We start from the raw sequence: 20,609 nt of genomic DNA, 5'->3' as shown, positions 1-20,609 counted from the left end.
TCTACAGAGTGCTGTTCAGAATTTAGTTCCAAACTAAATGGTATACATGTATTGTGTGCTGACCTAATTGATTGGGTTGTGTGCCGATTCGGATGGTCCTTAATTGGTTTGAGTAGTCTTTTGGCTGGTATGTTTATCATCCTCATCACAAAGAGCAGACAGGTGGAAGACATTTTAAAACAATAGAAAATAAATAAAATCATTTTTGTTGAGTACACAACTGATATGGTGTTTGTTGTTTAACCACCACCTTATTATACATCTGATGAAATTTTGTATGCACATTTCCATCCATGATAACATGTGGTTTTGGTTTTTAAAGTAACATTATGAACTGTGTCTAGAATTGTTCACCTGTAAATGCACAATAAACAGATGCTCCTCATCGGATGTTCGTTTGGATGCAATTGTGCTGTCATGTCTAAACAGAAACAACTTACCTACCTCTCCAGAAGAAATGGACTCTGACAGTGACTTGAGGTGACATTATTTCACAGCCCTTGACGCTGTGATGTAATTTGTTATATACGTCATAATACTACAAGTATTCACATAGGTTTTTCTTCACTCAAATGATACACTAGTAAAATGCTCGGACGAAAGTGCAGTATAACTTCTATTTTGAGCGAACATATGTCAATTTTAATTGCAATCTGACTTTGGGGTTGGGTTGGTGTCGCTAGAGAAATTAGCTTTCAATATATCATTTGTTTTATTGTTAGGGATCAATTTACCACAGAACTCAGTGAATAATGCACATCATTAAAAAGACAACGTAAAAAGGCTATGATATTTTACATGAATTTTACATTACGTGTTGAAGAACTATATTAGATCCTGATTTTGAAAACAGATCAAAATGGCAGCCTTCTTGAAATTCATGATGGCCATCATAGATGTTCATAGAAAAACTTGAAACATCATTTTTCTTTATCATTTTATTATTTGTGTGTTTTTAAGCATTGTTGCAATAATCCCACTCATCCACTACATAATTATAATCTGCCACCATATCCCAATAAGCAATTTTCGTCAAAATTGGTTTTAGGGGGTCGGGGTAACATTGTATACAATATCTCAGCCCCTTTTTAATATAGTTTCATTTTGTTTCTGTATAGGATAGCACAATGGTTTATCAATGATTTTGATATGCAGTTATAGTGTTTTTATTGCCAAAATCCAATGGAATTAGTGTTTTACCTACTCACAAGATTTGAAAAAGAAGAAAAAACAATTTACACTGAGAATCACTTTATGTTTTCACTGAGATATAGAATAACAGTTAAATGAAACAAACTGCTTGCCCAATTCATATAACCGAACATTTAACCTCTCATCAAAGACATAATTTGGATAGTTTAATGACTTAATAAAAATGTTACAGACAATTTTATCAAATTATGCATTTTTCCTTCAATTTAAGCAATTTTGACCCCGTGAAAATTCACGCCCACACTTGCAAGCTTACTACCAAATGAAAATTGTGTACAGATACCTTTTTTTATGCAATAGAAAAGGTTTAAGGTATACAGGATAATGTGGGAACAAAAATCTAAACTAAGGCTTTTTTCTGCTGGTGGCCAACTGACCAGATCGGGTGGTCAGGCTCGCTGACGTGCTTGATGCATATCGTTGTATCCCAATTGCATGGATTGATGCTCCTTTCGCAATAACCAAATCAGTTCGCCTGTGTAATACTGCCCTACAGTGACACCATGGCAATACCGCCCCCATTCCGATCATGGTCAAGAATTGTTGCCCTGGCATACCGCTCGCCGCTACGTCGCCAACAACGTTTTCTGCCATCTGTAAATCGGAGACAAAACTTTGATGCGTCTGTAAACCATGCTGTTGTCTAGCCCACCCAAATCTTTGCCGCCGAAGGTAAGTTATTAGGGTCACTGTTCACACAGGACGCCTTGCTTTCAGGACCCGTGAAAATCTGGTGTAGAATAGGTCTTCAGCAACCCATGATTGCTGTAAAAGGCGACTATGCCTGTTGTAAGCGGTGAATAACGGGATCAGGTGGTCAGACTCGCTGATTTGGTTGATGCATGTCATCGTATTCCAATTGCGTGGATCGATGCTCATGATGTCAGTCACTGGATTGTCTGGTTCAGACTCGATTATTTACAAACCGCCGTCATATATCTAGAATATTGCTTAGTTCGGCGTTAAAAAACAAACAAACGAACAAAGCATTAGTATCCAATCAGCTGCTTAATCCTTGCCTTCAATGTACGTTTGGATGCATTAACAATTATATTGTATATGTATCACAGCATTTGATGTCTATAGCCTCTTATTGCTTGGCTGAATCTACATTGAAACCTTGCTAAATGGAGTAAACCAGTTGTTTTCAATAAAGTTGTATGTTTACTTATTTACTCACCAACATCGAGAATGCCAAAAATGAAACACAACAGTTTGAGCTAAGCAAAATATTATTATTTATTTCATATTTTTTAATGTTATATTCCAAGTACAGACACACATTAAAGAACAAGCCGCATGATAGTACAATATACAGCAAGCATTACATATTCAGATGAATATGAATAAAGTATAATAATAATAATAATAATAATAATAATAATAACAGTGTGTGATAACTGATGGTAATACAACGAATATACAATATATATGTAATTATATGTATGTTTATTTATCATTTTTATTCCCTGTGATTTAATCGAAAACCTACCGATATCAGAAATAGGTTACATAAAAAGGTACATGCATCCCAGTGAAAATATTGACGCCTTCTCTTGCGTCCATTGACAGTTTTGATTATGAGAAGAAAACATCACCGGATTAGGTAACTGTTTTCAGATCCTACAATTTTTATTTACAATTTCTGACCAAACGACAGACCGAGATACATGTTCAACCCGTCAAATATTAAAATATTGGATTTTCATTGACAGACCACAATACAAACACAAATTAGTCAGCTTCTAAAAATATCCTGCGTACGAAATCCTCATTAACTGTGACTAAATCCTCACATGGTACATACAAAACAAAGAGAGGCACCTCTCAGAATAGAAAAAAATGATTCTCATGAGCTAGATGTATGACAAAATTATCATGTTCTCTAGTCTGCTCAATAAAGTTTCACCACACATTCGAAGTTTCTAAACTTCTAATTCTAAAATATGGTTGAGTACTATATACATTGCAGAACTAAACAAAGAAAGTGTAAGACACATGCTATGACGAGGGTCACTCGGTATCATCAGGAGGGGCGTCAGGTTCTTCTCTCTTGTGTGTAGCGCCTCCAAGTTTGTTGTACGTGTGTTCCACTTCATCGGCAGACGATTTCTCTCCAAGCTTGGTGTAGGTTTCACCTGATTTCTTAAGCAAGATTTCGTAAGATTTCGAATCTCTATCAACATCTGTGTTTCCTAATCGCTCATAGGTATTCTTTGTATCAGTCGTAGTTGCAGCCCCATCAACTCCAAAATTGGTGTACGTGTCTGCAGGTTCCTCGGGGACAAAGTAATCCAAAGATGGCGCATCTGTGTCCGTTAATTCAGAATTTCCAGCCTCAGTAGTGTCCCCCAGCCTGTTGTACTCACTGTTGACACCAGTCGTAATAGTAGTAGCACCATGCCCTAGTCTGTTGTAGTTGTCTTCAGATTCCTCCAGGAAGAAATCATCTGCACCTGATCCGTTACCCCGAGTGTGCCGTAGGAGAGCTTTGTCAGAGTTAGTGTCTCCCAACCTGTCATAGGTATGCTTAGCATCTGCTTTCGTCACAGTAGCATCTCCCAGTGAGTTATATTCTCCGTCAGGTTTGTCAGCAGCATGCTGTGGTTTACGTCCTCCCTTTGGGTTCATCCCATGACTTGCTGTTGTCACAGAACCCCCTCCTGCTGCCCCGGTGATGTCATCTGTAATTTCAGTGTAGTCTCCCTGGTCGCCAGACTCTGAGATGATCGCACACTCGCCAGTATCAGATCCTACTGAAGTCTTAACTACGTCAGGGACAGAGGAAGACTTTTCATTTGTTCCTTTGTTTTTGTCTTGTGAGTCGCTGGTGTGACCCTAAGGATAGAGGTATAACCCAATTAACTACTTACTTATAGTTTTCATAGCAAGTTCAAACAAACAAAATTTTATCCGTTGTGAAAGAATAGAAAAAGAACCCACTGGCAATTTACAGTCAATGTTGTTCTTGAGAAAAACTGAATCAGAAGGTAAATATGTGAAGCAATTCATCTTTGGGAAGAGCGTAAAGATTAAAAGTTTTGAACTTCACACATTTAAAGAAAACTTGTATGAGGATTATAACTATACTGAATCTGGACGTACTGGGCCCAGGTATGCGTGAGTGTCTGTCATCTGTTCTCCGGACCTTTCTTGATGTCTGTGCAAAGAATTACTTCAGGCAATTAAATGCAGTCAAATTACAATATGTACTAGCATTCATTTATAAGGTAAGTTTTGGTACCCGCGAAGATCCGTGTTAGAACTGGTCTTCAGCAACCCATGCTTGTCGTAAGATGCTACTAGCGGGATCGGGTGGTCAGGCTCACTGACGTGGTTGATGCATGTCATCGTATCCCAATCGGGTAGATATATGCTCATGATGTCAATCACTGGATTGTCTTGTACAGACTCGATTATTTTACAGACCGCCGTCATATAGCTGGAATATTGTTGAGTGCGACGTGAAACAACGATCAGACAAAGCTATATTGGTCGTGATCACCTGATCCTTATATCAGTCCCTTTGAACTTGTTTAGGGGTCCAATGTATCCAGTTCGCTCTACCAGGAAAGAAGACAGTAATTACAGAATGATAACAGTTCCACCTATGTCCTACTCGAAACCTGCCAATTCCTGCAGATGCATTCCCTCTGTTGGAACATGATCAATTGTTGACGTAGCAGGTTGTCATATAAGCACCTGTGTGAGTTCATGCGTCCATACCTTCTACGTTTGCGACACACACGCCACAGCAATACGACGACAGCAGTGATGATGACTCCGCCGATGAGACCTCCAACCACTCCTCCGACCAATGTTCCTGTCTTTTGCGAGGCTCCATGCTTGTCTGTCGAGATTCCAGGATTGTTTATCGGGGTTCCATGAGCGTTCGTCGGGGTTCCATGAGCGTTCGTCGGGGTTCCATGAGCGTTCGTCGGGGCTCCATGAGCGTTCGTCGGGGTTCCATGAGCGTTCGTCGGGGTTCCAGGAGCGTTCGTCGGGGCTCCAGGAGCGTTCGTCAGGGTTCCAGGAGCGTTCGTCGGGGCTCCAGGAGCGTTCGTCGGGGCTCCAGAAGCAATTGTCGTGGTTCCAGGAGCGTTTGTCGAGCCGTGGTGACCACGGGGACCTTTAAGAAACGACAGGTTTGCTCTTATTTAAGGGATGATGGAAATTTATCATTTTTAAAGCAAATTAACTATAATTTCGAAAGATTAAAAGTATTGATGTGATGGCTCTACAGCGAAGTTCACAACCGCAATATAAGGGTAAAATGCAGGAGTGAGCTTTATCAAGAAATTTAAGACTTGGTAACTCAAGTTGTGTGTTGTAGGGTTGTTGGGTATCTCTGTTTGCTGGCAGCAACTAGTAAATCTCAGGTTGAATTTTATGCGTTGTTTCGGATACTGACCTTGGTCATCCTTGATTAACACTGGTTAACTCAGGTTGACTCTAATCAACCCCGGTTGCCAGAAATGTGGTTACCGCAGTTGACTCAAGTCAGTCTATTTTTCATAATGGAACACACCTACTTTTTTATGGATTATAACCACCGTATTTTTTATATGGGAAAAGGGAAATTTCAAGAAACTATTGAATTACAAAATAGAAGCCCTGTGGATCCCTATGCAAGCGAGAGGTATCTCAAGTGTCCAATAGGTACAATCATAACGTGGCGATGCATATTCGAGAGCAAATGTTTGAATTCTTTATTGCATAAGGTTAATTTTAAGTCATACTTAGATCAAATAAAGGCAGAAACATTAGAGCCAGATTGCGAATATCACCTTATCGCTAGTCAAAATACATATACTCACAGTTAAAGTGTAGGGTGCTGCAAGAGACGTATGAGAGTTAATAATCAAGACATTTTTAATATGTAAGTATACAGTGTGGTGCATTTTCAATATACTTTGAAGACTATAGACGCGCGAGTGATGCACTGTCGAATGTGTGTTATCAGGGGTCGATCTTTGATATTCTGGTTGTGTGTGCAGGGTATCTGTCCACATCGAAAGAAAATATTGATCCCACATAAGAAAATAATTTAAAAAGATTTGGTTTTGCTTGTGTGGGTGAAAAACTATCTGGTCTGTCTCAATACATAATCTAATCCTATTACCTCATTCATCAGTAATTGAAATATTATTCCACTTACCTACGGTTTAATTGGGTGTCTGATGTGCAGCAATATAACCCATTATCTGTACACCTACAGGGTATGATGTCTGAAAATAAAATATCATGTATTTCTCCAAGCATATATATATTAATGAAGAAGAATATTCAATTTGTTTGGGGCTAATATGTATATTACATGTGCGACAGAATTCCGCATGGAAACTTACTATTTAAACATAGGTATGTTCGAGTCCATTCAATGTGTTTATGTTATATTCAGGTTAAATCAAAATTCCTCTTTTTGTCATCATAGGCAAAGACGTTGGTTACCTTCATCATATTCTGAACACAGTTCAAGTTCATCAGTGATGCCCCTGAAATAGAGTAATGTTTGGTAGCCCTATAACTATAAGTAAAACATTTGAAATGAAGAAACGTGTAGGCTATGTAGCCATGTGTTTCAACTGTATTTTTCCCCGTTCATGTATTCTCAATTTCTATATTATCGCAGTCTCGAAAAATCTTGTAATCCACACACCCTGTCGGCTGCTTACTTATCCAAATTTGAGCATGATATGTTCATACATTTCTGGAATGTTTTTTTAAGTAACATTACCCCTTAATCCATTCGAAAAGGCTTAGGGAAAAAACACATTTGTTTGGACGGTCTCCGTTGACCCAACCTGTGTCGTATGCATAATAATTATGTATCATCCATAACAGGAAGTAATGTCAAACATATACTTCACCCGTATCACCCCTGAAAACAGCGATACCGCGATATTGTAGCGAGTCGCTATTGGCGGTTTCTTTCTTTGCCGATCACATTTTAAAAATCATCGATCAATCCTTATTGTTGTATCATAAAGGTTGGAAAAATAGGCTTCAAATTAATAATTATCATGTTTATTGTCCCGGTTAAATACTTTTCAGTTTATTTCACGAGTGACATGAACTTGATAGCTAGTACCGTATTTCCTCGATTATATGCCCTGGCGTATATTTCTTTCAGACACTCTTTCAATAACCCATCCTTGGTACCGTAGTTCTGTAACATGCTTCTGTTTACTGGAGACAATATGTTGTACACATAAATTAGTTGAAATGTAATATGTATGAGTTGTGTAACTCGCACTGTTTCATTAATTTGTCTTTAACTACCTGGCGTTTTATCAAGACTCTGTGTTTATTGTTTTCACATATACTCCGTTACTCGGCGATTAATCGAGGAAATACGGTGCTCTATGTAGCAACTGAAAGTCACGGGGCTGTAATATTCTCTCCAATTCATTTTTTTTGTTTTTTTTGTTGTTGTTGTTGTTGTTATTGTTGTTGTTCTCGGTGATTATTGTTTTCACATACTCCGTTACTCGGCGATTAATCGAGGAAATACGGTGCTCTATGTAGCAACTGAAAGTCACGGGACTCCAATTCATTTTTGTTGTTGTTGTTGTTTGTTGTTGTTGTTGTTGTTGTTGTTGTTGTTGTTGTTGTTGTTGTTTAATGCCGCACTCAGCAATAATCCAGCTATATGACGGCGGTTTGTAAATAGTCCGGACCAGACAATCCAGTGATTTACATCACAAGCATAGATCCATGCAATTTGGATCGATGACATGCATCAACCAAGTCTTATTACCGGATCCTATTAGTCGCCTCTCAGGACAGGCATGGGTTGCGGAAGACTTATTATATCGATATGGCTGAAATAGTGCCGATGTGACGTAAAGCATTAACTCACTCACTCACGCACTTATACTATCCCGGAATCTTCATCGGACGCCCTCCATTAGATACAGATACAATTCGTTTGCAGAATGTCTGATGAGGACATGTAGGCCTATTGTCTTACATCATCCCAAAACGTTCGTTTTATCTTTTGGTTCAAATAAAGCTATTATCATATATGTAATTGGGCTCGCTAAACATAGGGACAGACAAAACTATACGTCCCTCTCGTGCAGTCAGGGCCAGATATACCTCAACTCAGTAATTCTAAAGTTACAATACACAGACTGTGTAAAACACCTGGAACAATACTTACCAATCTCCACACGTGGGTGAATCTAGGACAAGTTCAACACAGTTTTCTCCATCCCCAGTACGGCACTCACAATGTGGAGGGTCAGGGTCACCATGGACTGAAGAAAGTACACAGAAATCACTGAAGCTAAATGAATTTCATGTAATGTTTATCAACATGGTTGCCTTAATATTTTCTTTGAGCAACAGTAGAGTAAGTCATCTTATGTTTTTAGAGTTAGATGATCAGATTATATTTGTTCATCTATAAGTAATAATAAAACTACCTTCAACATCAATTTGTCCATTGCAAGCACTAACTTGACACATGTATTTCCTGATCTGTTCTACTTGTCTGAAAAATAAATATTCAATATGTTCATGATCATACCGTAATAACAACAATGAGAAATACCAAATTTCTTTGAAATATATGTCATTTAAGACATACCAATTGCTATCATATTTCATCAACAACTTATCAAATTCACTCAAAACCAAAGAAGGAACAATAATATCAACCTTGTGTAAAATGGCGAACTTATGGCCTGCTTTGAACCACACGTATAGAATACTCGATAAAATTGGCTTAATGTATTTTCTTTATGACGGTAATGTCATGCAAAAATATATGATTATCTCTCCTGCATTCGTTTCTCTTTTATATGCTCGACCGTGAATGTGAAGAGCTATTCACATGGGAAAAGTACTACCCAAATTATCTGGTGTTTAATAGTCTTGCCAAGATAACAGATATATAGATATAGCTATACAAGGCAACAGATATATAGATATAGGTATACAAGACAACAGATATATAGATATAGGTATACAAGGCAACAGATATATAGATGTAGGTATACAAGACAACAGATATATAGATATAGGTATACAAGACAACAGATATATAGATATAGGTATACAAGACAACAGATATATAGATATAGGTATACAAGACAACAGATATATAGATATAGGTATACAAGACAACAGATATATAGATATAGGTATACAAGGCAACAGATATATAGATATAGGTATACAAGACAACAGATATATAGATATGGGTATACAAGACAACAGATATATAGATATAGGTATACAAGACAACAGATATATAGATATAGGTATACAAGACAACAGATATATAGATATAGGTATACAAGACAACAGATATATAGATATAGGTATACAAGACAACAGATATATAGATATGGGTATACAAGACAACAGATATATAGATATAGGTATACAAGACAACAGATATATAGATATAGGTATACAAGACAACAGATATATAGATATAGGTATACAAGACAACAGATATAAAGATATACATGTAGGTATACAAGACAACAGATATATAGATATAGGTATACAAGACAACAGATATATAGATATAGGTATACAAGACAACAGATATATAGATGTAGGTATACAAGACAACAGATATATAGATATAGGTATACAAGGCAACAGATATATAGATATAGATATACAAGACAACAGATATATAGATATAGGTATACAAGACAACAGATATATAGATATAGGTATACAAGACAACAGATATATAGATATAGGTATACAAGGCAACAGATATATAGATATAGGTATACAAGGCAACAGATATATAGATATAGGTATACAAGACAACAGATAAATATATATGGGTATACAAGACAACAGATATATAGATATGGGTATACAAGACAACAGATATATAGATATAGGTATACAAGACAACAGATATATAGATATAGGTATACAAGACAACAGATATATAGATATAGGTATACAAGAAAACAGATATATAGATGTAGGTATACAAGACAACAGATATATGTATATCATGCAAGATAACCGATATGCACTGAGAATCAATGTCTTTGTAAATGCTTTAGATCAATATACTGGTGTATCAGAACAAATAACTTCAAATAAGCACTCATTGCTGTGCCGTACTTACGACATTGATGCAACACAGATCCAGATGACGGAAACTAAACATAAATATGCTCAGTAAAGTACACATTCATTTAAAAAAACTATACTCTTCCAAAAAGGAAACACAAAGCCAGATTTGTGTGAGGTAGGAAAATACATTTATAGGAGGAACCGTACAAGGTATTGAGCCAAAATGTTGTGGAGAGAACACTTGGTGATTGTAGTCATCTTAGTTATCGGTACATAGGAAAAGTCCAAGGTGAAGGTCGGCTACCATCAATAACGCGTATGTCCCCCAATGGAATCGATAGCGGCCTGACACTGCCTGCCCATGGAAGAGACGAGTATGCGAATCACATCCTGGGGAATGGTAGCCCACTCGGGGTGCAACGGAAAAACTAACTGCTGCAACGTCTGGGGTTGTGGTTGACGTCGGCGTAGCCGTCTATCCAATTCATCCCGTAGGTGCTCTATCGGGTTCAAATCCGGGGATCTGGAGGGCCAGGGGAGAACATTAACGTTGTTGTTGTGTTGACAGGCTCTTGTGATCCGTGTTGTATGCGGTCCAGCGCTGTCCTGCTGGAAAACACCGTTGTCGTTGGCTACAATTGGGAGGACGTGAGGTAGGACAATGTCGTTGATGTATCGTTGAGGCGTATGGTTGCCCTGGATATGGACCAAACCTGTCCTGCCATGATGAGATAGATCCGCCCACATCATGTCGCTACCCCAACCAAACCTGTCCACTTCCTGTACGCAGTTACGTTCCTGTACGCGTTACGTTCTCCCCGACGTCTGTAGACCCGTGGTCTTCCATCCCCTCGACGGAGGAGACCCTAGCTACAGCTGAACGGGATTCCCCTGCCTGCAAACGGCATATGACGTTGTTTCTTTGCACTTCGGTTTATCTTGGCATGTTGTTGAACTGTCACTGTTCGATTGACGCGGATGCCGGGCAACAAAAACCCTGCACTTTAATACCGTTCATAGTGCTGCTCCACGTGCAGTGCGTGCAGCTCCATGGCCCTTCTGTTAATGCATTGGGTGCGTTTTTCCTAATCGTACGTGTTTCCCGTCTAATGGTTTGCATATCCTTGTTGTGATCATTTTGATCCCGGAAATTTGTTACTGACACTAAAACCCATTAAACCTCTTTATTTTGCACATCTTGGTCCGCCAATTTCGTTTTTATGGCCAACAATGTCGGTATTGCGTTTCTTTTTTTGAAGAGTATATTTCTTGTCAAAGCATTGAAAGTTCGAATGTAAATTGATTATTGCATTCCTAATTTCATATATTTGCCAGTTCACAAAATAATACAACTAAGCATAAACTATAAAAATTGTGGTGTCTATAGAGGGTATTAATCAACCCATATCTCGTAAACAGCATATACGTTTCCATAAGTCCCTGATTCCCTGCCTAGTCCATCACGAAAGCTTGACCACTGTCGCCACTTGATGAATATACATTATCATCACTGACTTTTGCTATCACTACTGTATTTTTGTATTTGATACTGACCACTGCCATCATATTATTAATTGCCATTGATGATTGTACTACCACTCTATCGTTTACTGCCATTGTAATTGCTGTGCAGTAATTTGTATTGATTTGTAAACTTAGTGAATTTTGTAATACATTTGTTGATTGTAAAACAGTTGTTGGTTGTTTGTTGGTTTCACACTAAGTTATATTGTGTACAGATTACTGGATTAACATATTGTTTAAATTTGGGAATTGACACTTAAGAAGGTCCCTGTCCATGTTTCTGATGTAAATAACAGTGACAAAACACTTTCCATGTTCATAAGAAATCCACGACAGAAACCTATGATTGTGGGTTCGAATCCCGATTAGCCCCGATAATGTTTGTAGGTTTGTCAGCACCATGCCTTGCTCGTGGGTTTCACTGAAGTGGTAAATGTCTGAGACCTGCATCACTTCGGGCTTTCCTCCCACATTAAGCTGACACGCCGCGATATAACTGGAGTAATGTTAAAACCGGCGTTAAACCAAACTCACTCATAAGAAATCTCTGCCATAAGCAGAGCCGATTGTACGATTCCGACTACATCATGAGCAAAGTAAATTAATGATGACATTTACACAAACCGCACAATTTCAATAAAGGTTAAAACTATCAGAAATGTTGCTTACACTGATAACAATCTCTCAAAATATTATGAAGCTGTGCACAGTTCCATACCTACAAATACAGACACTCCCTCCATTTGTTAGTTGGTCAGAAATCTGTAATGAGAATATGTAATGTGTGAATAAACCGATAATTTCAAGGCAGATAAATCTTTTAGCCAAAGTAACAGAACAGACTCGTGTTTCGTTTTCAGTCATGCTTTACATAGCGGTAGTGTTTGTCGGTATATTTGTACACGGGCTGGGAAAGTAACTTCAGTGATATGGCAGCATGTTATCTGCTTGTTCATATACATGTAAACATTGCCATATCAACACTGACTAACTACGTGTTGGTAATACATAATGTGGACATTGTGAGAATCTGTGCAATTGTCATGTTGATTCTAGTTCCGGATTCGAGTGATTTTTCTGACTTCAACCATGTTATAGTTAATATTTAATCTCTCTCTAATTGTGTATAATGACCTACAGTTGCGTCAGTTTTACACATTCAGCATGGCCAGTGAATTCCTGGCTCAGAATCAACTGCAACAACAAAAGCGTGACGTCATCATAATGATTTAACTTCAATTTCAAGTGGACCTCGCTAATCCATCGCCCCGTGATCCATCTATAACTGCTTAAGGTCGTAAATTATGCACAATTTGCGATGTGTTATTTCTTATACCGTGTATTGGTCTATTCCCTGTCATAATCTGTAGAGTTGTCATCTTTTACAGACGACACGGATAAAACCGCACTGGGAAATCCTCCATCAAATGACAATCATTCCTGATGATCTCTGACCACTTAGTTAATGAGGCCACTCGAAGCGGTTATAAGTTATATGCATGTAACAGGCTTTCCTCATGAGTTGAAATAAATGAACGTTTGTCATAGAAAGTAGGTATATTGAAACTGACCTCAAATTAGTTGACTGGAGTCGATCTTACTGTGTAGGTACCCTGAGCAATATCCACACAGATCAGACAGGGAAGTATATCCTTACCTCAATCACATGGTGTATGTATAGAAGACCGTAACGCCCTGATAACACTGAATAGGGTTGGGCTTCATCCACAGTCAAGGGATGTAACGTAACACCAAATAGGAAACATCGTTACTTTACACAGTCACTGCTTATTTGCTGTGTTGAAATGTTTGCCTGTACACAGGAAGTTATAAAACGATTCATTGCTTGTGCCACGCATTGTGGACATAGAAAAGATAGACTTTGTCATATCAAAAGTGTTAATTATCTATAGCTACATCTTTTATCACAAATGTTGGAACAACAAAGCCGCTTAAAAATAACAATATAACACTTGAAATACAGCACTGGTTTACCTTGAATCTTCAATGTCACAGTGACCGAAAATATGATTTGAAACGCAGTGCGCAATTGTTTGTTTGTTGTTGAACGCCGCTCTCAGCAATATCCCAGTTATATGACGGGGGTCTGTAAATCATCGAGTCTGGACAAGACAATCCAGTGATTGACAACATAAGCATCGATCTATGTAATTTGTACGATGAAATGCATTAACAAAGTCAGCGAGCCTGACAACCCGATCCCTTTAGTTGCCTCTTACGACAAGCATAGTCACATCTTACGATATAAAATGGGTTGCAGAAGACCCATTCTTACCCAGATCTTCACGGGTCGGTTCCCCATGCAATACGTGTGAACATCGGATTCGGGCAAACAGTATTACGTGTACACATTTCGTTTAACTGCAGTACAAGGGAAGTAACCCTGGTATACCTAATGTTTCAAATGACCGACAAGGAGTATTTCTGGCTCAGGTGATGCTTATATAATCATATATTAATCATTGTTTCGCAGATGATTACTGTAAGGGATATCGGGATTGTGATAAGATCATAAAATGTGTACAACAATCACCTGCCATCTTTTGTGTCAGCCATGTGCTCTGTTCCCAAGGGTTGAGAAACAGAATGTCGTCTATCATTCAACAGTTTGTATTGTCCACCAAACAAGCACACATGGAGCGGTGTGCTGGTATCTTGTATTTTTCAACCCTCAACAATCCGTTTTCTCCGAACTGATTAAATATTAAACAACAAAAGTATTCCCACTGACTCGAACTCAAACCTTCTGTACAACTCCTGATTGGAAAGGAAAAGAAAAGGAGTTACTTCCCTTTGACATGTCAGCTTCTCCCGTTTCATCACATCACCAAGGTTAACTATTATGTTCTATTTCTGAAACACGAGCAATCGCAATAGTTTTTGTTTTTGACGGAATGTCATGTTTTAACGAAGGCCCTTTCTTCGTTTTTGCTTTTTGGTTGTAAATGTGTGTGGACCCGACAATCCAATGATTGATATCGTGAGCAACGATCCACGCCGACAGGGTATGATTAATATATAACACTCAGTTTACCAAGTCACTGAGCCTGACCACCTCTTACGACAGCATATTGTTGTAGGGGACTTAACCCAGATTTCAAACTGGGCCGATCTCACCTATAAATACATGGCCATTTGTGGGGAATCTGAAAGTCTGTTAAAAATGGTGGATTTCTTTGTCCTTTTTACTAACAAATTCTCCTTAGGTAGATAGATAGAGGTGTGTGTTGGGTTGGGGGGTGGGGTTGGTGGTGGGATGGTTGGGGGTTGGGGGTTGCGGGGGGGGGGGGGGGGGGGGGGGGGGGCTGGTAGGGAGTGGTGGTAAAAAAAGGTCATACACTTTCACTATTTTGATTAGAACTTACTGGTTAAAACTGTCATAGACCTTTCAAACGGTTGCGCAAATCCATCGAACATTTTGCCTTTTACTCCCAGATGCTGCAATTTGGTAAAGCGGTCCCTATTTCCAGATCATAGCATATGCTTATCGAAGTCTTGGTTTTGATAAAGCCTTTTGTGCTTCAGTTTTGATTCGAACGTAATGGTCTGTACACGAGCGTCCCGTCCTGAAATCTGATTGAAGCCTTGTAAGAAGCATATTTATCTAAGGATGACAATTCACATGGTTAGTAACCATTCTTTCCATGACTATGCTGACCGCCCCCATGGTCTAGTGGACGATACCCGGCCGTGTCATACCAAAATACTTGTTGTTACCCTGAACTCGGCATTAAGGGGCTAAGACAAGAACTGGTCGGCTCGGAATCAGTATACTCTGTCTGAGTGAGGTATCCATGTGTAGACCGCCTCCATGGTCTAGTGGTGGAGCGTCCGCACGGAAAGCGGAAGGTCCTAGGTTCGATCCCTGACCGCGTCATACCAAAAGACCTTACAAAAATGGTACTTGCACAGGGACTGGTCTAGACTAACATCTAGTCTCTGAAATGAACATATCGTACAGAAAAAACAGTTGTTCAGTTATCTTGATAAAAATATAATAAAAGGGAGCCCAGTGACTCTCTTCATTTTCAGATACTGCAGTAATCTAGACTTGCCAAACATTATAGACTTGCATGGGCTGTATTTTATATATATTTGTATCAGGGTCTGTAAGGCAGACTAGGACTGGTCGGCTCGGAATCAGTATACTCTATTTGAGTGGGGTATCCATGTTAAACTGCGGCATGGTATCTCAGTAGGCGACCACTAGAAAACCGACCCAAGTCCGGACTAGAACCACCACACGAAGGGACAGTGTTTCCCTAATTTATGCATGTTAGGAAATCAATATGTCATACGAGGCCTATATGACCAGTTTTTGAATTGAACGTATCACTTGGCTGCCAAATTTATATTTATTACGCAGGTCATGAAATGAAAGAGCACCCAAGTCACTAAGAACCGTGGTCTAGTGATAGAGCGTCCTTTCGGAGAAACACTGTCCCTTCGTGTGGTGGTCATTTCAAAGGGAAGTAACTCTAAATTCTTTGGGCTTTTCCTTACTAATCAGGAGTTGTACAGATGGTTTGAGTTCGAGTCAGTGGGAATACTTTTGTTGTTTAATATTTATGAGTAGGGAGAATACTGATTGTTGAGGGTTGAAAAATACAAGATACCAGCACGCTGGTCAATGTGTGCTTGTTTGGTGGACAATACAAACTGTTGAATAATAGACGACGTTCTGTTTCTCAACCCTTGGGAACAGAGCACATGGCTGACACAAAAGATGGCAGGTGATTGTTGTACACATTTTATGATCTTATCACAATCCCGAAATCCCTTACAGTAATCATCTGCGAAACAATGATTAATATATGATGATATAAGCATCACCTGAGCAAGAAATACTCCTTGTCGGTCATTTGAAACATTAGGTATACCAGGGTTACTTCCCTTGTACTGCAGTTAAACGAAATGTGTACACGTAATACTGTTTGCCCGAATCCGATGTTCACACGTATTGCATGTGCTATACAGGCGACGACTGTTTGCCTGATGCACTACTATATAGACAACTACTGTTTGCTCGATACACAACTATTCACTCAACTACTGTTTACTACAATACACTACTGTACAGACAACTACTGTTTACTCCAATACACTACTATACAGACAACTACTTTTTTCTCAATACACTACTATACAGACAACTACTGTTTGCTCGATACACAACTATTCACTCAACTACTGTTTACTACAATACACTACTATACAGACAACTACTGTTTACTCCAATACACTCCCATATTGGCATCTTCTGTTTACTCAAATACACTACCATGCACACAACTACAATTTGCTTAATATACAACTCTACAAACAACTTCTGTTTAATCCAACACACTACTCCACATATACTTACTGGTTTCTCCAAAACACTACTATGCACACAACTACTATTGCATAATACATTAATATACACTACCATGCAGACATTTTTTGTTTACTCAAACACAGTTTTTTACTGACAACTGCTGATCAATAATACAGAATATGGTATTTATTGCTTGCACAAAAGAAAATACTTTGTTTTAAAAGTTTGAAAGCATATTTCTGTACATAAAACAGGGAGTTTTTACCAGATGGATTTCTCAATTGAACATAAACAAAGGAAAATAAATGTTTTATGATTATTACAGTCATGGGTATTATACAACATTCATAATTTTTTTCAAATATCTTTAGGGGCCGTTGAAGCGTTATCTGTTTCTGTACATTATATGAAGATCACATGGATTCACATATGGACAGAACATAAAATGGCCATCAGTTAGTTGGGGTATTATTTATTTCATGACATGATTATTTTGGCACAGAAAAGTAAATATAAGTTTGGTAAAGTTTTACGAAATTGTGATTAATTTTCGATATGTCCTCAATAATTGAAAAAATACATCTCATGCTATCTGATCTGTCAACATAGCTACTGTTCACAAACACAGTGGTTCTGGAAGAGGTCTAATATTTTATTTGAATGTATTGCAGGTTTATTTATTCACTCACTCATCCACAATTTCATGCTAAAGAGTGGCGCCAGCAACGTCGTCTTCTTTATAACGTGCGACGTGGGGGTCTACAGACATCTCTGTAGTGAAGTGGATACAGATATGAACTTCAAGTACAAGACTTGTCTTTGCTTCAACTGACACGCATCACCATTCGTCACCTCTCGCGTCTTTCCGTAATCATCGCATCATGTCCCGGAATGACCCGAGTGGTCACGAATGGTCCCCATATCACGTCTTTGAGGGGAAATCAACTCCGGAACTATTGAATATTGACATTTTGAGAAATTTGACAATAAGTAACATGTTGTTTTGAGAATGCTCTAAAAATCCATTTTATGTATCTGTGTTCATTTTTTACGACCATCAATCACTGCTTCTATGTTAATACCGTTTCAGCATATCACCTTTCCATCATGTTCCTGTATTAGTTGGTAGCCATGATGTACTCATCATGTGTTTACGCACTTCAGTCTTTGGCTATGACTTGGTCTCTTTGATTGATCATCTGACAAGAAATCCACTGTATGTTTCTTCACAGGAATCGGTAGTTCTGATTATGATTAAAATATATTTTAACTATGAAACACCCCGCTTTTACACATAAACACACGAGTGCCACGAGTGCCACGAGTGCCACGAGTAATAGGCCAAATTTGAAGAGATGACATTGCACCCCTGGTGTTAATATGTAGAGATAAGGGGACGCTTGATTGTGAAATACCATTTGACTTTATAATGATAATCAGAACTTCTTGGGGTTTCCTAAATAATCGAGTCTGGACAAGTCAATCCAATGATTTATATCATGAGCATCGATCCATGCAATTGGGATCGATGACATGCATCAACCAACTCAGCGAGCCTGACCACCCGATCCCGTTAGTCGCCTCTTACGATAAGCATAGGGTGGTCTTGTGGTCCTGAACTTTCTTTTAAAAGTATTCTACAGAGTGCTGTTCAGAATTTAGTTCCAAACTAAATGGTATTTATGTATTGTGTGCTGAGCTAATTGATTGGGTTGTGTGCCGATTCGGATGGTCCTTAATTGGTTTGAGTAGTATTTTGGCTGGTATGTTTATCATCCCCATCACAAAGAGCGGACAGGTGGAAGAAATTTTAAAACAATAGAAAATAAATAAAATGATGACATTTTGTATGCGCATTTCCATCCATGATAACATGTGGTTTTGGTTGTTAAAGTAACATTATGAACTGTGTCTAGAATTGTTCACCTGCAAATGCACAATAAACAGGTGCTCCTCATCGGATGTTCCTTTGGATTCAATTGTGCTGTCATGTCTAAACAGAAACAACTTACCTACCTCTCCAGAAGAGATGGACTCTGACGGTGACTTGAGGTGACATTATTTCACAGCCCTTGACTCTGTGATGTAATTTTGTATATACTTCATAATAGTTTTTCTTCACTCAAATGATACACTAGTAAAATGCTCGGACGAAAGTGCAGTATATCTACAATTTTGAGCGAACATATGTCAATTTTAATTGCAATTTGACTTTGGGGTTGGGTTGGTGTCGCTAGAGAAATTAGCTTTCAATATATCATTTGTTTTATTGTTAGGGATCAATTAACACAGAACTCTGTGAATAATGCACATCATTAAAAAAAACAATGTGAAAAGGCTTTCATATGATATATTACATGACCGTGTTGAAGAACTATATTAGATCCTGATTTTGAAAACAGATCAAAATGACAGCCTTCTTGAAATTCTAGATGTTCATAGAAAAACTTGAAACATCATTTTTCTTTATCATTTTATTATTTGTGTGTTTTAAGCATTGTTGCAATAATCCCACTCATCCACTACATTATTATAATCTGCCACCATATCTCAATAAGCAGTTTTCGTCAAAATTGGTTGTAGGGGGGTGGGGTAACATTGTATACAATATCTCAGCCCCTTTTTAATATATTTTCATTTTGTTCCTGTATAGGATAGCACAATAGTTTATGCAGATTTTGAGTTATAGTGTTTTTATTGCCAAAATCCAATGGAATTAGTGTTTTACCTACTCACAAGATTTGAAAAAGAAGAAAAAACAATTTACACTGAGAATCACTTTATGTTTTCACTGAGATATAGAATGACAGTTAGATTAAACAAAACTGCTTGCCCAATTCATATAACCGAACATTTAACCTCTCATCAAAGACATAATTTGGATAGTTTAATGACTTAATGAAAATGTTACAGACAATTTTATCAAATTATGCATTTTTCCTTCAATTTAAGCAATTTTGACCCCGTGAAAATTCACGCCCACACTTGCAAGCTTACTACCAAATGAAAATTGTGTACAGACACCTTTTCTATGCAATAGAAAAGGTTTAAGGTATACAGGATAATGTGGGAACAATAATCTAAACTAAGGCTTTTTTCTGCTGGTGGCCAACTGACCAGATCGGGTGGTCAGGCTCGCTGACGTGCTTGATGCATATCATCGTATCCCAATTGCATGGATTGATGCTCCTTTCACAATAACCAAATCAGTTCGCCTGTGTAATACTGCCCAAAAGTGACACCATGACACTACCGCCCCCATACCGATCATGGTCAAGAATTGTTGCCCTGGCATACCGCTCGCCGCTACGTCGCCAACAACGTTTTCTGCCATCTGTAAATTGGAGACAAAACCTTGATGCGTCTGTAAACCATGCAGTTGTCTAGCCCACCCAAATCTTTGCCGCCGAAGGTAAGTTATTAGGGTCACTATTCACTATATGCTTTCAGGACCCGTGAAGATCTGGGATAGAAT

At 38.4% G+C, this 20,609-nt stretch overlaps 2 protein-coding genes and 1 long non-coding RNA gene across 3 annotated transcripts in view; all 3 read right to left on the bottom strand.

Moving 5' to 3' along the window:
• The window catches only part of LOC139445771 (uncharacterized), a 107,030-nt gene that overhangs the window by 20,051 nt on the left and 66,370 nt on the right, over nt 1–20,609 (bottom strand). The gene's annotated exons all lie outside the window — the stretch shown is intronic.
• Nucleotides 2,683–5,160, bottom strand: LOC139445899 (uncharacterized). Its single transcript, XM_071227157.1, has 3 exons — nt 4,939–5,160; nt 4,318–4,372; nt 2,683–4,050 (listed from the first exon to the last, which is right to left on the bottom strand). The coding sequence occupies exons 2-3, from the start codon at nt 4,345–4,347 to the stop codon at nt 3,226–3,228; spliced, it is 855 nt and encodes a 284-aa protein (XP_071083258.1). The 5' UTR covers nt 4,348–4,372; nt 4,939–5,160; the 3' UTR covers nt 2,683–3,225.
• LOC139445900 (uncharacterized) lies at nt 5,248–6,442 on the bottom strand. Its single transcript, XR_011651890.1, has 3 exons — nt 6,371–6,442; nt 6,030–6,046; nt 5,248–5,341 (listed from the first exon to the last, which is right to left on the bottom strand). It is a non-coding gene; the product is annotated as an uncharacterized lncRNA (long non-coding RNA).

This window comes from Haliotis cracherodii, unplaced genomic scaffold (genome assembly GCF_022045235.1).
Source record: "Haliotis cracherodii isolate W230 unplaced genomic scaffold, xgHalCrac1.p SCAF_6, whole genome shotgun sequence".
Classification (NCBI taxonomy): Eukaryota; Metazoa; Mollusca; class Gastropoda; order Lepetellida; family Haliotidae; genus Haliotis; species Haliotis cracherodii.
This window is presented reverse-complemented; position numbering and strand designations above follow the sequence as displayed.

What these genes read in the sequence shown, in the direction of transcription:
- LOC139445899 (XM_071227157.1), bottom strand. Translation starts at nt 4,347, where the DNA reads ATGACAGACACTCACGCATACCTGGGCCCA. An exon ending in CTCACGCATACCTGGGCCCA is followed by an intron (nt 4,051 to 4,317) that starts GTACGTCCAGAT and finishes CTCTATCCTTAG; the next exon opens with GGTCACACCAGCGACTCACA.